The 17629-nt window shown below is 35.5% G+C and overlaps 1 protein-coding gene across 1 annotated transcript; it reads right to left on the bottom strand.

Moving 5' to 3' along the window:
- Window positions 1–1674: 1674 nt before the first annotated feature.
- Window positions 1675–16162, bottom strand: LOC150106971 (alpha-tocopherol transfer protein-like). Its single transcript, XM_090393522.1, has 5 exons — window positions 15997–16162; window positions 14867–15109; window positions 8206–8402; window positions 3109–3219; window positions 1675–1956 (listed from the first exon to the last, which is right to left on the bottom strand). The coding sequence occupies exons 1-5, from the start codon at window positions 16160–16162 to the stop codon at window positions 1675–1677; spliced, it is 999 nt and encodes a 332-aa protein (XP_090249648.1).
- Window positions 16163–17629: the final 1467 nt, after the last annotated feature.

Raw genomic sequence — 17629 nt, 5'->3', positions numbered from 1 at the left:
AATATTATTGCGGGTTATAAGAATGCATGAGTTTTCTCTCTGTCTAACTGAAACATTGTCTGATCAAAACATCCCAGGAAATGATGGTTCCAATTGTCTTTGGAACCATTCATTTCAGATGGAATGGAGGTAAACCTCATTGTCAAGGAGAGAACACAATCTGTGAAGTGGCTTAAAAAATTCAATGTTTGGATTGCTTAGAGCAGTGGTTCAGGATTACTTAATCCTTAGCACACAAACTGTAAGAAAATTTGATATGTCTACTACTATTCATATAAAATGAATGAGTAATATAAAAAACTAAATTAATTTAAATTATCCGATAAAGTTTTTTATTCCGTAAAGGGAGTAGTCAAGTTTGTTCACCTCGAAGTAACTTCTTGAATAGTGGTGGACACCATCAATCTTTACTAATCGCCATCATGGACAGCTGGCACAAGTCTAACGATGATTTTATAGGCATCTGTCGGAAATAATATGCCACACAACTGCCGCCATATCGAGGTCAGTAACCATAACACATACAAAAGTTTGCATCCTATATCATCTCTTTTTTTTTTCCAAAGAATTATTTCGAAGAGTGAATGTTGATAAATATTTGATCGCTTTTCTATTGTAGCAACAAATCGAATATATATTTTTAATGATAAATGTTCCATTTTTTCTATTGAAGTGTTCAGGATAACTTTTTGCAGTAGAAACGACGAAGGGGGACACCATGTAAAATTCTGGAAAGCATTTGGTGAATAACAACTTATTTAAGTTCCCAAAGAATAAATCTAAACACTGAGAGAAATTAATAAGTGATGCATTTTTTCTTGAGTCTTTTTAAAACTATTCTAAACTTGTTTGTGTCTACTTAAATATAGAATCACGCACTTTTGATATTCTAATTACGCTCTCCCACACATCTGAATTTGAAAATGATCACATCTTTAAAAAATAACACAAGAAATGCTGAGCAGTAAGGAAAAGAAGCCACAGGCCACATTTATGTATCATTGAGGTTCTGAACTGGAAAAGCACCATAATAAATACATTTGTAACCTTGTAGGTAGTCGTTATAAAAACAGTATCTGTTTCTTACCATTTCAGAGGTGCATGCTGTACAATATAGTGCTCAAAAATATAATTATTACAATAACATCATTATGTGTAATTCTACCAATAAATTGTTGTTGTTGTTGTTGTTCTTGTTGTTGTTACATTAATGAACAGTATTCTAGCTTCTGTTTGTTAAGAGAATATTTCTTATTATCCTTTAAAAGGCATGCGGGTGTTTGTTCACCCTACTTGATATCTTTGGGCATGAAAAACCGTAGATAAATTTTCTAATTGCTGAGTAGTAAAAGAATAACACATTTTTAACATGAAAACTGTAATGTATAATAAACATAATCTAAAACAAAATTCAAACATAAAGTGTACCATGAAAAATAAAAGAGCGAATTAAAATGAAATGTTCATTTGATCAATTTTAATGAAGGACAATTGCAACTTAAGAAGTATATGTTTCTGTAATAACTTCAACTACAAAACGAGCTGTTTTTTCTTAAAATACTTATTAAAAACGTTTCAAAAATACAGCACATGAATAATTTTAGAAGCATTTTGCTGTTTATTCAAATAATTTTCTATATTAATAATTTCTATAGAGAGTTCTGTAAACAATAATCACTGAGAGGAGTTTGAGGCACAAAAATTATCTTCCAACTTTTTATAACCATGGAGAACTGGTTCTGAAGATTTCCGACCAAACTGTGAACCGTCACTGCTACTGTTCCACATTGGATAGCCATAGTCGCAGAACGATCTGTACGTGGGATTCCATTCTACCAGCTTTTCATATAGTGACATTCCACTGACGGGTTCCACGTTTCCCCCATACTGAGGCGGTAAATGAGAAGGAGGAATGTGTTGATGCAGGGAGTTCATATTACATCCGTGCACCATTACCTACAAACGAAAGAGCAAATTAATAATACTGTGTCATATTACAAGTCCATAAATATTTTAAGAGAAATGTCAATATGTCAAATAATTCATGAAACATTTGGACAACTATTAGTAAAAACATACGTAGAAAGAGGAAGCTATAGCACATGAAAAAGCTACAACTTCTACGATAATTCTAAGTGAGGTAATCCAGGTACTGCTTTTGATGAATGTGTTTCATTGATAACCTTCCGCCTTTCTATAATTATTGAGGCTATTTGATATCCAAGGTGATCGAGCCACATGTAGGGTGACGATATCTATTGGACATATTTGTGAAGTAATAGGTATGAGTTCTGAATATCTGAAAATCGAGTGTATTGTCGAACGTGCATCTCTGTTTTTTTTTTTTTCTGGTGGAAATCTGTTCCCCTCCATGTAAATAGCTGACTAACTTATAAAATTATGTTCATAAGTTTCTCTCCTGTTAGACGAAATTCTAACAAAAAACTAGAAGTAATGAGGACCAGCCTGGATTAGAAAACAACTCCACGAACAAAGCCCGAATTCCAATGCCAGGGTTCTTCAACACCTGTTCCTGCAGATTTGCGAGGAATTCTGCTGTACGAACGCAATCAGATCGTCTGCTAGGGATCTTTCTTCTTGCTACATCCTCGTAGTCACCATTGCAAGTCTCTAGTTCATGCCTGATAGTTTTTACTGTATTCAGGGAGCATTGGGCAGCAGTCGTAATATCCTTATTTTGATGGCGGGCACGAATCATCATGATACAAGTTATTCTCTTCCATGATTCAGGTGGGTTCCAGCTATTCATCCTTTCTGACATCTTGTATATGAATGAAGAAGGGTCCAAACTTTTAAATGAAGAGAAGTGTGTGTTAATACATGTAACTTACGGAAAAATATAATTAATTATAAATATGTCAAATTTATCCCGAACACCCTGTATATATATATATATATATATATATATATATATATATATATATATATATATATATATATATATATATATATATATATATATATATATATATATATATATATATATAATATGAATATTGGAAGTACAAATTATACTGAAATTTAAAATATCATCTTTTTTCATTATAGATATATTCGAAATATTTGTCGAGGTTTTAAAATACTTACTCGGTCTTGGAGTTTCTTACTATACACTGGCTTAATAAATTTGGATAAAGTTTCAAAGAATTCCGAGTTATACACAACATGGAAAGCCTTGTGACGCACCGGCATACCACCCTACAAATGGAAACGTGCATAATCAGTACATTAGAAAAATCAACACAAATTGCAGTCTTCGTTACTAATTTTCATATGTCAAACAAACTTCCAAATCGGATATATTTTTCATTTTTCCCTTAAATAAATTATACATTAAAGATTAATCTCCACATTATTCTTCAATAAAATAAGGATAACATGGAGAACTTTAGCGTTATTAAAACATTTTTCATGTTTAATTTTAATTAAACATGAAAAAACTATGAACTTCTTTTCTTAAAAGTGAAACTCGAAAAGTAATTATTAAAATTAATAGTTGAAGGAATGAGGAATGGAAATGTGTTGCTTATCTTATGGATGTGATACCAATACTTTGCAGATGTAGGTTGGTGGTGTGAACAAAAATTGTTAATCGATATCTTTTATGCGGGTGCACGGTGGTCAGAGTTATTAATAAAACTGCTATTTCAAAGTAATGTGATCAAAATGGTAATATATACTTATTTTTACAAGCTCCAGATAAATTTGTTCTCCTGGTGCAATCTGTATTCTTCACATTATATACAGTATATATTCTTCGGAATTCTTTGAAAAAAGAATATATATATATATATATATATATATATATATGAATTCATATATATATGAATATATATATGAATAGATGAATTCTGCTGTTTACATTCCTATATAGATTCCTACTCCTATAAATGTATATTTATATTCATATATTCCTGTAAAGGTCTGATTAATCAGCAGCTAAGGACATATCCAGAATTTTTTTAATACAGGGGTGTAATATTTACTAATCAATTTACAGAGAGTGACATTTTTCTGTTGAGAGATCTTGTGAAGGAGCTGATAAGAAAAGATTAGACGGAGGTGCTGTAGACTGAATTCCTTGGCAATTTATGCCAAGGAATTGAGTCTACAGCACCTCCTTGTGCTTCCAGTTGCGCTGTTCAACAGTTGTCGTTGTCAGGTAGTAGCATGATATTTTCCATATATGTATAGCATACGCTATAACATTTGGGTTATTTCAGGAGATCAGTTGTCTACTTTTAATTGATCGAAGTAGTGATTATATTTTGGTGAAAGGGATGAATGATGCTTTAATTTTATACCCCATAAGGATTTTCGCATGTTTACTGAATTAAGAACCAATAGAAGTGGAAGAAAAGCTTAGATTTTTAATTAAATCTGGGTGCGCTGAACCCATTAAGGAGCCTAGGGATGGTCCTTGTTATTGTCATCTTTGTTAGTCTGTTGAAATACTAACCGTTTGTATGTTTGCTTTTTTACGAAGGTGTGTGCAGTCCACAAATTTTCAGTCTCTCCTCATTATCTAAATTCCACAGTCCCGGTATCATTTTCAACACTGTTCTTTGCATCTTCTCCAATGCATTTGCATTTCCGACGGAAAACAAAAGATCTCATATGCGTCCATATGTGATCTCTTGTTTTAAGCACAATTAGGTTTTGATACTATCTCATCCGGACTATCTCAATCCAGAGGAGATAGTATGAATACCTGGTAAAGAGTCCACATTAGTCCTTATCCTTGCATGCCTGTGTTCGATTTAGCATTGCAATTATCATCTTAGTTGTGTTTGTAATCTTTCCTTATATAGTCATTAAACTTTAACTTCCTATGTATTTGCATCCAAAGAACCCCTGGCTAATCAGTTTCCTCCTGCAGAGTAACACCATGATCGATTACCAGCGTTCCAATAATCTTTACTCTCACTCCAGAGATATCAATAAGCGAATAGTTAAACACATCGGGCTTTGTATGACTCTAGTGCAATGGGGTTATCACATACCGTATTCTTTCTACTACTGTGAAAACAACTGATATGATTTTCACATTATTCAGCATAGTCAGTGGCAGAGCCATTTCAACTTCGCACACTTTTTATCCATGTTAATATCTTATTGACCCATTTTACTAAATTCTTATTCAATTCATGCAACCATTAGATTACACACTCCTTCTATTACAGTGACCTATTGAAGACACTGTTCCCTATACTGGGAAAAATCAGCTCTATAAAAATGAGCACAATTCGTACAACAATCACTTCTGCATCTGTCATAGGCATACCATCTACACATTGAGTGGAGTTTATTTTTTAACACTTATTCTTTCTTCATTTTTTTGTTTAGAGCATAACGATAGAATTCATTTGGGTTGTCTTTTACATGCAGTACTAGTTTTGTTTCCGAACTTGGAGCTGGAGATTGGAGATTTGTCTTGGGGGGGGAGGCTTGCCTGTGTGCCTGCCTGCGTTTTTCAAAGTTAAGAAGCGGGAATTTTGCTATGAATTTATTGAGAAATATCGAAAATATTGCGATTTCTTCTAAGTGGTGGATATGTGAATGAACTGACTTGTGAAAGAGAGATTATTAATTTAATTATCCGGATTGCCCATCTGGATAGAATCGGACAATCCTTGAGAGAATTTTGGTGCACTAACCCAAATATGGGAACAATATTTCATGGTTGGGCAGATTTCGGATTTGTATAGAGTTACCAGCGGTGAAGTAGTGTCTTTTCGAAAAATTACACCTAATGTTTTGGCTGCTGCAGAAGCGAAGTTGAAATGTGTTTGTGCAGAATAAGGTGGCAGGAACAAATCAGTTAAATAAGGAAAATCTGATCCTGTTTGGATAACTCAGTATTACTGAAAGTAAGCAGGAGGGATAAAAGCTCATTCTTTCGAGAGACGATACAGGACTGAGTTTTTGTGATACTGAAGACTACAGTGTTTTCCTTTACCTATTGAGATATAGTTAGGAGTTAGAAGTTCAGATCATTGGTGTGGACCCTGATGTTTCTGATACTTGACACTATAAGATTTATTAATCAGAAGGAGGAATAGAGTGCACTGTCATCAGCAAACGTAAGGATATGGTTGGAGGTCTGCGAGAGCAGGCCATTTATGTAAAAGAAGAAGAAAGGAAATGAAGAACCAAACCATGGGGTTCTCCTTCATTGGTGGGGAAATCTGAGTAGAGGAAACCACCCATCGCAGGATTTAATGTGCGTCCACGGAAAAAGTTGGCGAAATAGATCTAGAGTGTGGAAGGCAGACCACAGGATGACAGTTTTCTAAGTAAGCTGCTTTGCTAAACCTGATCAAATGCTTTAGAAATATCGAGGACAACTAAATACGTTTTTCGAATTTTTCCATTGCTTGTGTATAGAGAGGTGTGGTTTGTTATTAAAGCTATATTACTGGCCACAGATAAGTTGGTAGGCCTCGAGGTGGTTTAGAAATTGGTTGTGGTGGACCTTCTCCATACCATTTGAAGCAACGAGTGAGAGCGATTAAACTGTAGTTTTCTGGTTAATTTAGCACCTTTTTTTTATGGACTGGATTTGGAACTGGCGTCCATGATTTAGAGTAGATAGTAGTCGAATAGGATAGACTGAAGAGGCAAAACATGATAGGCGTAAATTCTGGATTATACAAGTTAGTTCTGGGTCTTGATGTGTCTTACAACAGTTGGGCGATACGGACCAGACGGTTTGTTTTAGTTCAGGTTATTGGGCTTTATTTGGATTTCTTTCGCACTAAAGACTATGGTTAATATGGAGAGAGAGAGAGAGAGAGAGAGAGAGAGAGAGAGAGAGAGAGAGAGCAGTTCTTGGAGCAGTGGACAATTGGAAGAAAAAAGTAACATAAGTCGGCTTTGTCTTTAGGTGAAGTGACTTCCATACCGTTCGGATATAAAAGTAGTGTAAACTTGGGTGGGCAAACGTTGCACCCAATATTCTTAGCAAAACGATCCGTAAAAAACTGCCATTTGGGTAGGAGGTGAATTTGCAGCATTCGCCCTTTCAAAATCTTTAAATTTGATTATGATTCCTTTATAGCTTTTGCGAGCTGCAGCATATGCGAATTGAGCAGTTGGAGTTTTGTTGTTGAGCCATTCGCAGAGAAATTTTCTTGACTGGTTATTTCGACTGAAGAAGTCGATCATTAGAGAGACAGAGAGAGAGAGAAAGAGAATTAAAGAGATCAGCATGCTTAAGAAGTTTCAACAGCTTTAGAGACAGCATATGAAAAGGGCAGGACGATTTGGTAGGGAAATTTTGAGCCAAAAGATGTCACTCACTACATATGAGATGAGGTGGTGGCGGATACTAAACCAGTAACCTTGCTCTGATGACTAAACGTAGTTGGTTGCAGCTACTTCAGAACTTTAATAAGCAAGTTTGCGGTGTTTCACCAATAGATGAAAGATAACTACCAACTGGAGTTATAGTCGCCATTTTGGAAAGTATACTTTTGCGACGGCAATGCTCGCCAGTAAGGTGGGGATGACTTCACTACTGCGAGAGGTTATACATTGCCTATTTACTCTTTAGCAGTCTAATTGCTTATATTAGTTTAGTGTTACATTTACAGCAAACAAGACAAATGCAAGATGAATACTTTCTCTTTTTAAGAATTCACCAATCTACCCACTAAAATCATTTAAATATATTCATTTTCTCTACTTATTGCAATACTATGAGTGCCAACACATTATCGAATACAGTACTAAATTGATATTCCCACTTATGAAAGATTGTCAGCCTATAGTACATAATTATCTTCTGGGAGAGAGAATATCGTGAAATTGCTCAACTCCCATCTTACGTCAAACGTTAGCCCATTGGGGCCTCCAATAAACAGATTTGACGGCTACAAAGGTCATTAAACTTCCTTGAGACACTACTACAGTCATCTCTTATCCATTCTCGCCATAGGATTTGAATTCCTGGAGTATTTCCTGAAGACAAGAAATTAATCTTCACGGAGTCAACACACTTTGATTGGAATAGATGTTTTCTTAACTGCACATATAATAATACCGTCCGAAAAACTCATTTCGAATTCAGTCGGTTGTGTTGTGTTTCAACATCATACCTGAAAGCAGAATAAAACAAAAAAAGAAAATAAACAACGTTAAATGACTTCTTGACATGGTCCTCTTGAGTTCTGCATTACTGACCTGAAAGACTTGTATACCGGATGCCGCAAGTCCTAACTGAAGCCACTGTTTTAAGTGGCTAAAGGAAAAGTTCTTGTAGTCGAAAATCCATTGGACTCCGTTGATAACAGACGCTTCAGACTGAAGACACCACTCAAGTGACAGGAATATCGCACGGAGAGACATGGCTAGAGAGTGAGCGGCTGGATCAGTAGCACCTAACATTAAAATAAAATAAAATATCACGAAAGTCTATCGAATTAACAGAAATACCAAATTTACTGCGGGGAATTGTGTCTTAATGTTTTGGGATTTATAAGCATTGTCTGTAATACACACACATTCAATATATAATCATCAGAAATGCACGAATTTATGACATCTGTTTTTGAGATTCCAGTAACAAACTTTCTCATTAACTGATGTAGTGAAATATAGTACACCTTTCCTCAATGCAAGAAATTCCTTTTCATTCATTGTGTAGATAAAACAAATCGATTACTGCTATCATTTTTCTGCAGTGTATAAGTACAGTTGAGGTACGCCCAGAACTATGTACGTACATCCATTTCGGCGCCAGTTGCAAAACGGAACTGGTGATTGCTAACTCAACTTAATGCACTATAACGAATAATTTCGTGTAATAAATTAATATTTTTTGAGGTATGTTAATCTGATATCCCTCCCTCATCACTGGAAAATACCTTCTCCAATGGTATCCATTGCATAATATGTGTTTGTCCAGTTTGTCTTTATGCTCTAGCTTTTCAAAGTGCAGTTATTAAACTAACATAAATGTCTTCTTTGAGACTGCGTAGCTCAGTTGTTAAAAACGAACACTTTGGTTGGAACGACTCGGGTCGAAATCCTGTCTGGTACGTGAGGAATTTTAATCACATGATTTTCGATCAAATGATGAGTTAGTTGTCTCGTACAGAAATGGAGGGCTTTCTTCACTCCAAGAATCACTTTCATTCATCAGACAAATCGGCACCATGCACGTGCACATCTACAGGCATAAATACTTTCCTCTTAGGGGATTAAGCAGAGCGATGCGCCGTATTTGCAAACATCTTGGCAAATACTGGCCTCGAGCCCAGTGCTTCAATAAGCCAGTGCCCTAACTTCTGCCGATTATGCAGAAATCTTCACCATCTAATAGCCCGCTGCCCGCTACGTACCTTCACCTTTGATTAGGGGAAACAATTCAGCAACTTTCACAACAGCCTACCGTGTCCTCTCTATCAAAAAGAATTTCAACAACAACCTAAGAACACCAGAGAGGGAAGACCTATTCATAGACAGTCCTCGGAAAGACAATGAAAGTTTCTATGCCTGAAACGTCTGTAACTGCTTCTACCGCAATACCATCGGCTTCTACGACGGCATAAAATGCCTAATGTTACCTATAACATCAGGCTATTTTTCCTGCAAGAAATGCACTTCTGTGACTGCAAAGACATGCAGGAATTGTGCCAAATGTACCACTTGACAACATACTGGAGCTTCGGCTCAACTTCATTCAGTGCCGGAGTTGGGATACTCATGCTAGCCACTCTCCTAGATGCCTTACACAACATCCAAAGGGATGTAGAAGGATGAATTCTCGCCATAGGCTGGAAGTACCGAGGCTGTACTACCGGGTTTCTTACCATATACGCTCCAGATAACTCACATGCAAAACCAGTGTTCTTCCAGAGCCTCAACAACCATCTCTACAGCGTCCATCACGTCATCTTGATGGGTGACTTTAACTGTGAAGCGAACCCGGTCTTAGACAATATAGGAGGAACCCAGCATCAGGAATATCCGGCTATAGAGACTTGGAAATAGATCTAAGAAATGGTCAGCTCACCGATGTTTGGATAAATCGTAATCCACCCTCTAGTGACAACACGTGGTTTGTCCAAGGAGTTATCTAGAATGTTTTTACAAACCAACTGTCGCTCTTTTGTAGAGTCCAGAAGGTGCAGCAGGTCAACATCAGCAGCAATATTTTGAACCATAAAATAATTGCTCTCACGTACCACTATCTTCAAAAGGTAGAAATCAATCTGAGCCCCTGGAAGCTAACATCAGACTCCTTGTTTCTCTTCTCATTCAAGATTCATCATCATTCTTCCATGTGGACCAATGCTGGCTGAGAATGGGACACTTGTCGCACCTCACACTTACTATGAAGCAAGAAATGACAGAATAGGGACAAGACCTGTTTATCACAACAGATCACGGCTCTGTCCTCTACAAATGAAGGTGGTGGTTCGTAGCCAGCCGAGGCCAAGGAATACCATGTGATGACATCATCAGGGAAATGAATGTCGAAATAGACGCAGACGACAAAGACAAGTGTAGGAAAGAAATTTCAAGATCCGACCACACGTGCTCGGAAGATAGGCTGTTAGCTGCCGTTTACGGACAATAGGCGTTTTTGAAAGCTCAGAGACGAGTGAACTATAATCAACATCATGGAAGGAGGAACAACATGAATTCCACTTCAGATATCCTGTGCAAACTTTCCAGAGGCACGAAAAACAATTATATACAGATGACAGTAGATCTCGATACTGCTCTTGGAATATTACTACCTTCCCTTTGCACATCCAATCAAGGTTGGATCGTCATTTTTACGGCGGCCGAAGTAATAACAGCCTTCAAGTAATGCCGAGCTAAGAAGGTGCCAGTTACAGACGGACTGGGGGCAGAGTTTTACCGTGAAACATGGTACTTTATAATTCCCGTTCTCCTGGCAAATCATCCTTGCCACCAGAAACGTGACAGAGAGGTTCGGGGAGCGCCATAGTGTAGTCATCCCCAAGGAAAACAGGGATCTCTCCCTGACCAAGAACTTGCGGCCTATTAGTCTATCCAGCAAGGACTACAACTTCCTTGATCGAGTTATCAAACAACAGACTCAAAGTAAGCATCCAAGCATATGGCTTCCCAGAGCGATCTAATTAATTTAATCTGATCCTCATCAGAGATCTGCCCTATCTGGTATCCATCAAGAAAATACTCATGGCATTGCTCTTAATTGATCTTAAGTAAACCTTTGACATCGTTCTATACACAGACATTCCTGTTCAATATTCTCCAGGAATAATCAGCTGCATCATTTATATCCTCTGGGAAGGCTACAATAACAGCTCTACCCGACTCCAAATTAACGGATAATTATCTGATCCTATTACCATCTAAAAAGGGGTCAAAAAAGGATATCCATTTATTTTCTCTGTTCTATGAGCCTTTCCAAAAGGCAGTCCGCAACTCCCTCGCCGGTTGAGGAATACCACTTCTGATCACCACAGAAGAATCCAAAATAACAGCCTATGGGAATGACGTGGGCACCCTTAGGGACAACAACTTCCTGGATAGAATGAAAGTGTCCCAACTACAACTAAATTCCGACAAAGCATAGCTCAAGATATATGCAGTTTGGACGCAGTTAACAGCACACGTTGTCTAGTCCTAATGAAGCCACATTACCATTCTACGTGTGACTTCTCAGGCACCGCCTGAGGTCGATGAGGAACATTTTATCGCCAAGACTGCAGACAGTCTCAAAGACTGGTAAATGGAACAGTTGTCACTTTCCCCATGCAACAGTTATTATTATTATTATTATTATTATTATTATTATTATTATTATTATTATTATTATTATTATTATTATTATTTAAATATTTATTATTAAAAATGAATATTTAAAACAGCACAGATACCAAATATGCCAAAGACTATCATAATCACACCAAAATACAAACATGAAAAAGAAATTTAATCACAATTACAGAACCATGGTATCATTACCAATTATCAGTCAAATCATGGAGGGGATCGTTCTAAAGAAAACTCATAGCATATACAGAGAACTTTCATATTATCCCCAAAACACAATACAGTTTTCATAAAAATAATGGAACAACATATCTCTTGGAAGACTTTACAGACGTAATTAATACCGCCTTAGACAAAAACAAAATTGCCATCATGGTCTTTATTGATCTAACTAAAGCATTTGATATACTCACACATCAAACTTTATTAGAAAATCTGAGTCATGATGGAATAGACTGGCCTCTGCACAGGTGGTTTTCAAGCTATCTTCAAAATAGAAAGCATATCACACGTATCTGGTCAACCGAAGTAGAGAGCTACCAGTAACCTGTGGAGTGCCACAGGGAGCTGTATTCTCCCCAACTCTATTCAACATTTATACGCACGATATTAATCAGCTTCCTCTCAAAGGTAAGATCTTCCAATATGCAGACGATTCAGGTATAATATTCATCCATAATAACGTAAGCATAGCCCAAACCAATATGCAACATAACATAAATCTGATCATAGACTGGCTCACGAAAACCTTCATACACCTAAACTCAGAAAAAAACAAAATTAATGATATTCAGAAATACTCTCACTCGACCAGTTGATAACAAATATATAACCATCCAACATCCACTTTCCAACATAAAAAACACACAAAACACCAAAACCACTACAATCACTCAGGTAACAATGTGATACCTTGGAATTTACTTCGATGCTGATATGAACTGGAATAGCCACATAAACCATCTACACAACAAACTCCGAACAATAAGTGGCAAACTCTACAGGTTAAAAGACATTGTTCCCACATGCCTAAAAACACTAATATACAAAACACTATGCCAAAATATACTAACATACGCTATAACTACATATGCTTTCTGTGCACTCTACAAACTAAATAGCTTAATGTTGTTACAGCACAAAATGATAAAACTGATCTTTTTGGAACAAAGAGACAATAACGACTTTGTATACACTGCAATGACAGAACACAAAATACTGACAGCAAAACACTTATGTCACTATGCAGCTTTGCTAAAACATTATTTCAATGCCAACTACAGGACAGTTAGAAATACATACCGTATAACAAGACCTGGGACAACTAATTATATCACATATAAATACAATAATCACTTCGGAAATTCCACATAAAACTTCTACATCCCAGATATGATAAACAAATTACCTTATGAATACAGAATCCTTACGAACTACAATAGCCTGAAAAGAGCTCTGAGGACATACTAAGAACAAGAAACACGCACCCAAAATACCATACAAAGTTAACGAAACACAATATATTTGTTCAAGCGTTTAGTTCAGCGACGCATCAAGACATTCCCAGTTATCATAAGTGTGTGTGTGTGTGTGCGTGGCGCACGCGAATTCATCAATCAACGGTTGCAGTGGAAATCAAACCTATTAAACATAAGTTTGATTTCGTAATTTCCCAACACAGCAAACAAACCAATAAATAATAACTAGCTGGTATCATTCTCAGATAACCTTACAAATAAGCTTCAAGGATGAAAGCTGAGAAATTAATTCTCATTCAAGTTTTAAAAAAAAAAATCGAAACCCATATATCACATATAAGTGTGATATATGGGTTTGGTTGGTAAATATATATATATATATATATATATATATAACTCATTGTAAAATGAATAAATGTGTATTATTACTATTATTAATATTGTTTCTATTACTGTCTTCTGTGCTTTTAATTTGTATGACTTTGAAGTTTGTGATATTCATAAGGAAGTCACAAATATCAAAGCCGATACAAATTAAAAGCACAGAAGACATAGAAAGGCTGCCACTGTGAAAAAAAGCCTCCTAAATAGTTCTAAAAGATGCCCACAATAAAAAAGAATGTCAACCATCAAGACAGATGCAATAACACTTTCATTATCGGCAATTTCACTTTCATTTGACCTCCCAAACATCTGCCTACTTCCAACACAGCTTCGAGGTTGCAATTAAGTTACATCCCAGTAGTAGTATTTATCTAACATTATTCACTTAACTTTCACTTAACATTCTGTTATTATTATTAGGATTATTATTAATACATTATACAGAAAAAAAAGAAAAGAAAGAAAAAAATCTGTACGAATTTCATTGTTACAAAAAAAAAAAAGAAAAAAATAAAGAAAAAGCCAGAATTAAACTTGTTGTAAATATGTAATCAAAATATTAATCCTAATTTTAGTTAAAAAAAGATTTAATTTTTTAAAAGAAAAATATGTAATCAAGTATGTATCATATGTAATCAAATGTATGCAATGTTGTATCATATGTAATCAAATGTATGCAATGTTGTATCATATGTAATCAAATGTACGTAATGTACGTATCATATCAAATGTACGTTATGTATCATATGTATCATTTTCTTCAAATTCACATTCCCATGAAGATAGGAATGTGAATTTGACGAAATGTAGGAGGTATTTATTAAGGTTTCTTTTAATTAATATTCCAGTGTATGTTGTAAATTCCTTAAATAATTTAATAGTCATGTCTTACCAACGTATAAGCCTTTCTACAAGAAAAAAAAGTATTAAAATATAAAGTAAATACCATGGTTCCGCCTTAATAAGATATAGGACCCCCTTTTTTCTGAGATGACGGTTTTGTTAATAGAATCGCAGGTTTCTACGTTTCGCGAAACAGGAAAATGCTTTGGAAAATATCAGAAATTAAAACGTTTTCTGCTGACTACTTTATTAAAACAGAGTGTTAATACACGTATATCAGTACTGTACTGAGATAATAATTAAATCCTACTAATTGAAGATATTTCAGTAGAAAAAACCTAACTATTTAAGTCTTAACTTACCCAAGTCAATAATAATGATCGTTTGTCCTTCTGGTGCACGGTAAGGCATGACGGTAACATAATTATTCAAGAGCAGAGGACGGAGTTCATCAAGTCCTGATGACTTGAAGCATTCCGGGATATTCAGTCGCATCTTGTAATACAGTCGGATGGAATCGAAGGCTCTCTGGACGTCATACTTTCTCACACGCAGAAAAGCCAAAAGGAAACTGTTGTCTGTTCTTGAAACAAAGTCTTTCTGATCTGTAAGAAATAAGGAAATAAGTATAAAATAAATAGTATTATATTTTTCCAGCATATCATTAGTTTTTATTTATTCTTTTGAATGTCACCTTTTCGCTTAAAACTCATGCAATATTGCTAGATCATTTTCACCGTTTATAGTTTGTATCCGCAGTCCCCTCCACTGTATACATAAAATTCAGCTACTGATAGTTTAACAATAGAGAAGACATGTATATGTTCATATTGCGTGTCTCAAAAAGCACCGTCGTATTATTCAACCATCTCTTTTAATGATCAAAAAAGAAAAAAAGTTTAGATACTTTAACAGATCACAAATCATAGACAAATATATGTAATTTCGAGGATTACATTTTTCTTTCAAATAGTCCAACACCAGAACAATTATTGTCAGAGGTATTCTTCACCTGTTTACAGCAGTCATTTCGGAGAATTAAGGACTCTGCTTTACCTCCCGGTTTATTTCAGTTTAGGAACAGCTATTATGCAAAGGCAGAAATTTATTTTCTAGCACAAAATATGCAGAAAACACACACGCAGATAACAGGTTGAAAACACTGTAATAATAATCTTCAATACTTTTGCTATACTCTTAGATCGTCAGAACCAATAAAAAAAAAAAAGAAAAAAGAATTAATATGGATCGCTTAGCAATTAATTCGTAAATATTTGACGAAACTATAATTTATCTGGGAAACGAATGGCCAATTCAGCATTTTTCTAATGACAGATTGAATGATTATATCATGTGCTAAAGGATGAACGCTTCCGGGACTAACAAAATAAACTGTGGTTTTAACACTAATGCAAGTTAAAAAACGAATAAATCTCCTGATTAAAAATATTTGGTTAAAAATCTACCTGAAAGATTTTTAAAAATTACTCACTTCCCAACATCTCTTTGAGTTTATTGATATGCTGATCCATTGTGATTATATCTTCCTTAAGCTCTTCAGCAGCTTTTCTCATATCAGCGAGGCTGAAATTCGGGTCATCGAATGCACGGAATGCACCGATATCTGATCCATATACCACAGACGTCTGACTATTCATGGTACAGCTGTTGCACAAAAATAATAAAATGAGTTATACCAGGTGAGATATCTTAAAACGGAAACAAAAACACTAAACAAGTTATTCTTATTGCTACATACTAAATATTGACCCCCTGAAAATGATCACTATTACAAGATGCTAATTTGAGAAATATCACCTTAAGGAAAAAAATAAAACTTAAATGTGATCTCATTATTCGGAATAAGAATCGTAACTCTACGGTCATTGTAGATTCTTATAATAAAGATTAGAAATGCATTTCAACTGATCGTTCAAAGAATTTTGAAGACACCCCTCCTTCCCTGAGTAGTATGTGCCAATGACAAAGTGGCGCAGCCAAATTTACAGAAAAGGGCCGAATACTGGACACAAAACACAGTTTATAATTATCCAAATAACAGTGAGATGTTATCGCAAGCAGTCAATATTGCTTGTTATCAGGACATCTGAGATCGACTGTGACCAACATTATTGAAAGAAAAAAATGATTGATTAAAATCGTTTCGACAAAGGTTTCTCTCTTCACAGACGTTATTCGAACCCAGTAGGAATTTTCTAACCAAAGAGGTTGACTAAACAGCTGAGCTACTGAAAATCGACTTTTCTTCAAATGACTGTATCTAGGATGACTTCACATGAGAGCACATATTCGTGACACGTAACATAAGACAATGCTAGTAATCTCTTATAATGATCGTTTAAATTAATTTCAATATTATTTTGATATCTTCGTTTCGCTCTCCGATGTTTTAAAACTTGTTTTGCCAGAAGTGAATAGTTCACAATGTCCAGTGTGTGTCTGTGTCTGTGCGTGTGTGTCTGTGTCAAAATTCCGGTCAGTGCATTATATTCAACATAGGTAACTTATCTTCCATATTAACAACAATGGCATTACACAGCATTGTTCTGAATAAATACGTTTGTTTGACTCAGAGAGAAAATCATGAAGAAAGTCTGTCGCATCCATTTTTCTGCGGAATTCGATAGCCGACAGAATAGCTTCAAAGCCTCACGATCACAAGAATCTGGAATTTCATCATGAGTCTGTGAGAAACGATTTTCATCTCCCCATTGAAACAACAACACTGATTATTGGAGACCAGTCATTTCTTGAAAATATGTGAGTTATACTAAGGAGTGTTTTGAATATTCAACTGTTAAGCAAATCAGAAATAAGTAAAATCAAAACCAAATAAAGCCAAAGGGCTCTATTACCTTCCACGTACGGAATTCACATACGACTATTACAATGAGCCATAGCCTAATAAGACGAAAAACTGTGCATTTTCGTTACAATCACGTGGATTAGAAATCAGTAAGAAGTATGACTTCGTTAACACGCTATTTGCAGTAGAAAGCAAGTCCCATAACGAAGGTAACAGAGTTTTCGTTTAAAAACTTTATTTCTCCGCCAACTACTAAACAGTGCAGCTAGCAGAGGATACACGCAGGTCTCAAACATAT

Source organism: Typopeltis vanoorti, chromosome 5 (genome assembly GCF_054136105.1).
Source record: "Typopeltis vanoorti isolate ZY-2024b chromosome 5, IOZ_Tvanoo_1.0, whole genome shotgun sequence".
Classification (NCBI taxonomy): Eukaryota; Metazoa; Arthropoda; class Arachnida; order Uropygi; family Thelyphonidae; genus Typopeltis; species Typopeltis vanoorti.
This window is presented reverse-complemented; position numbering and strand designations above follow the sequence as displayed.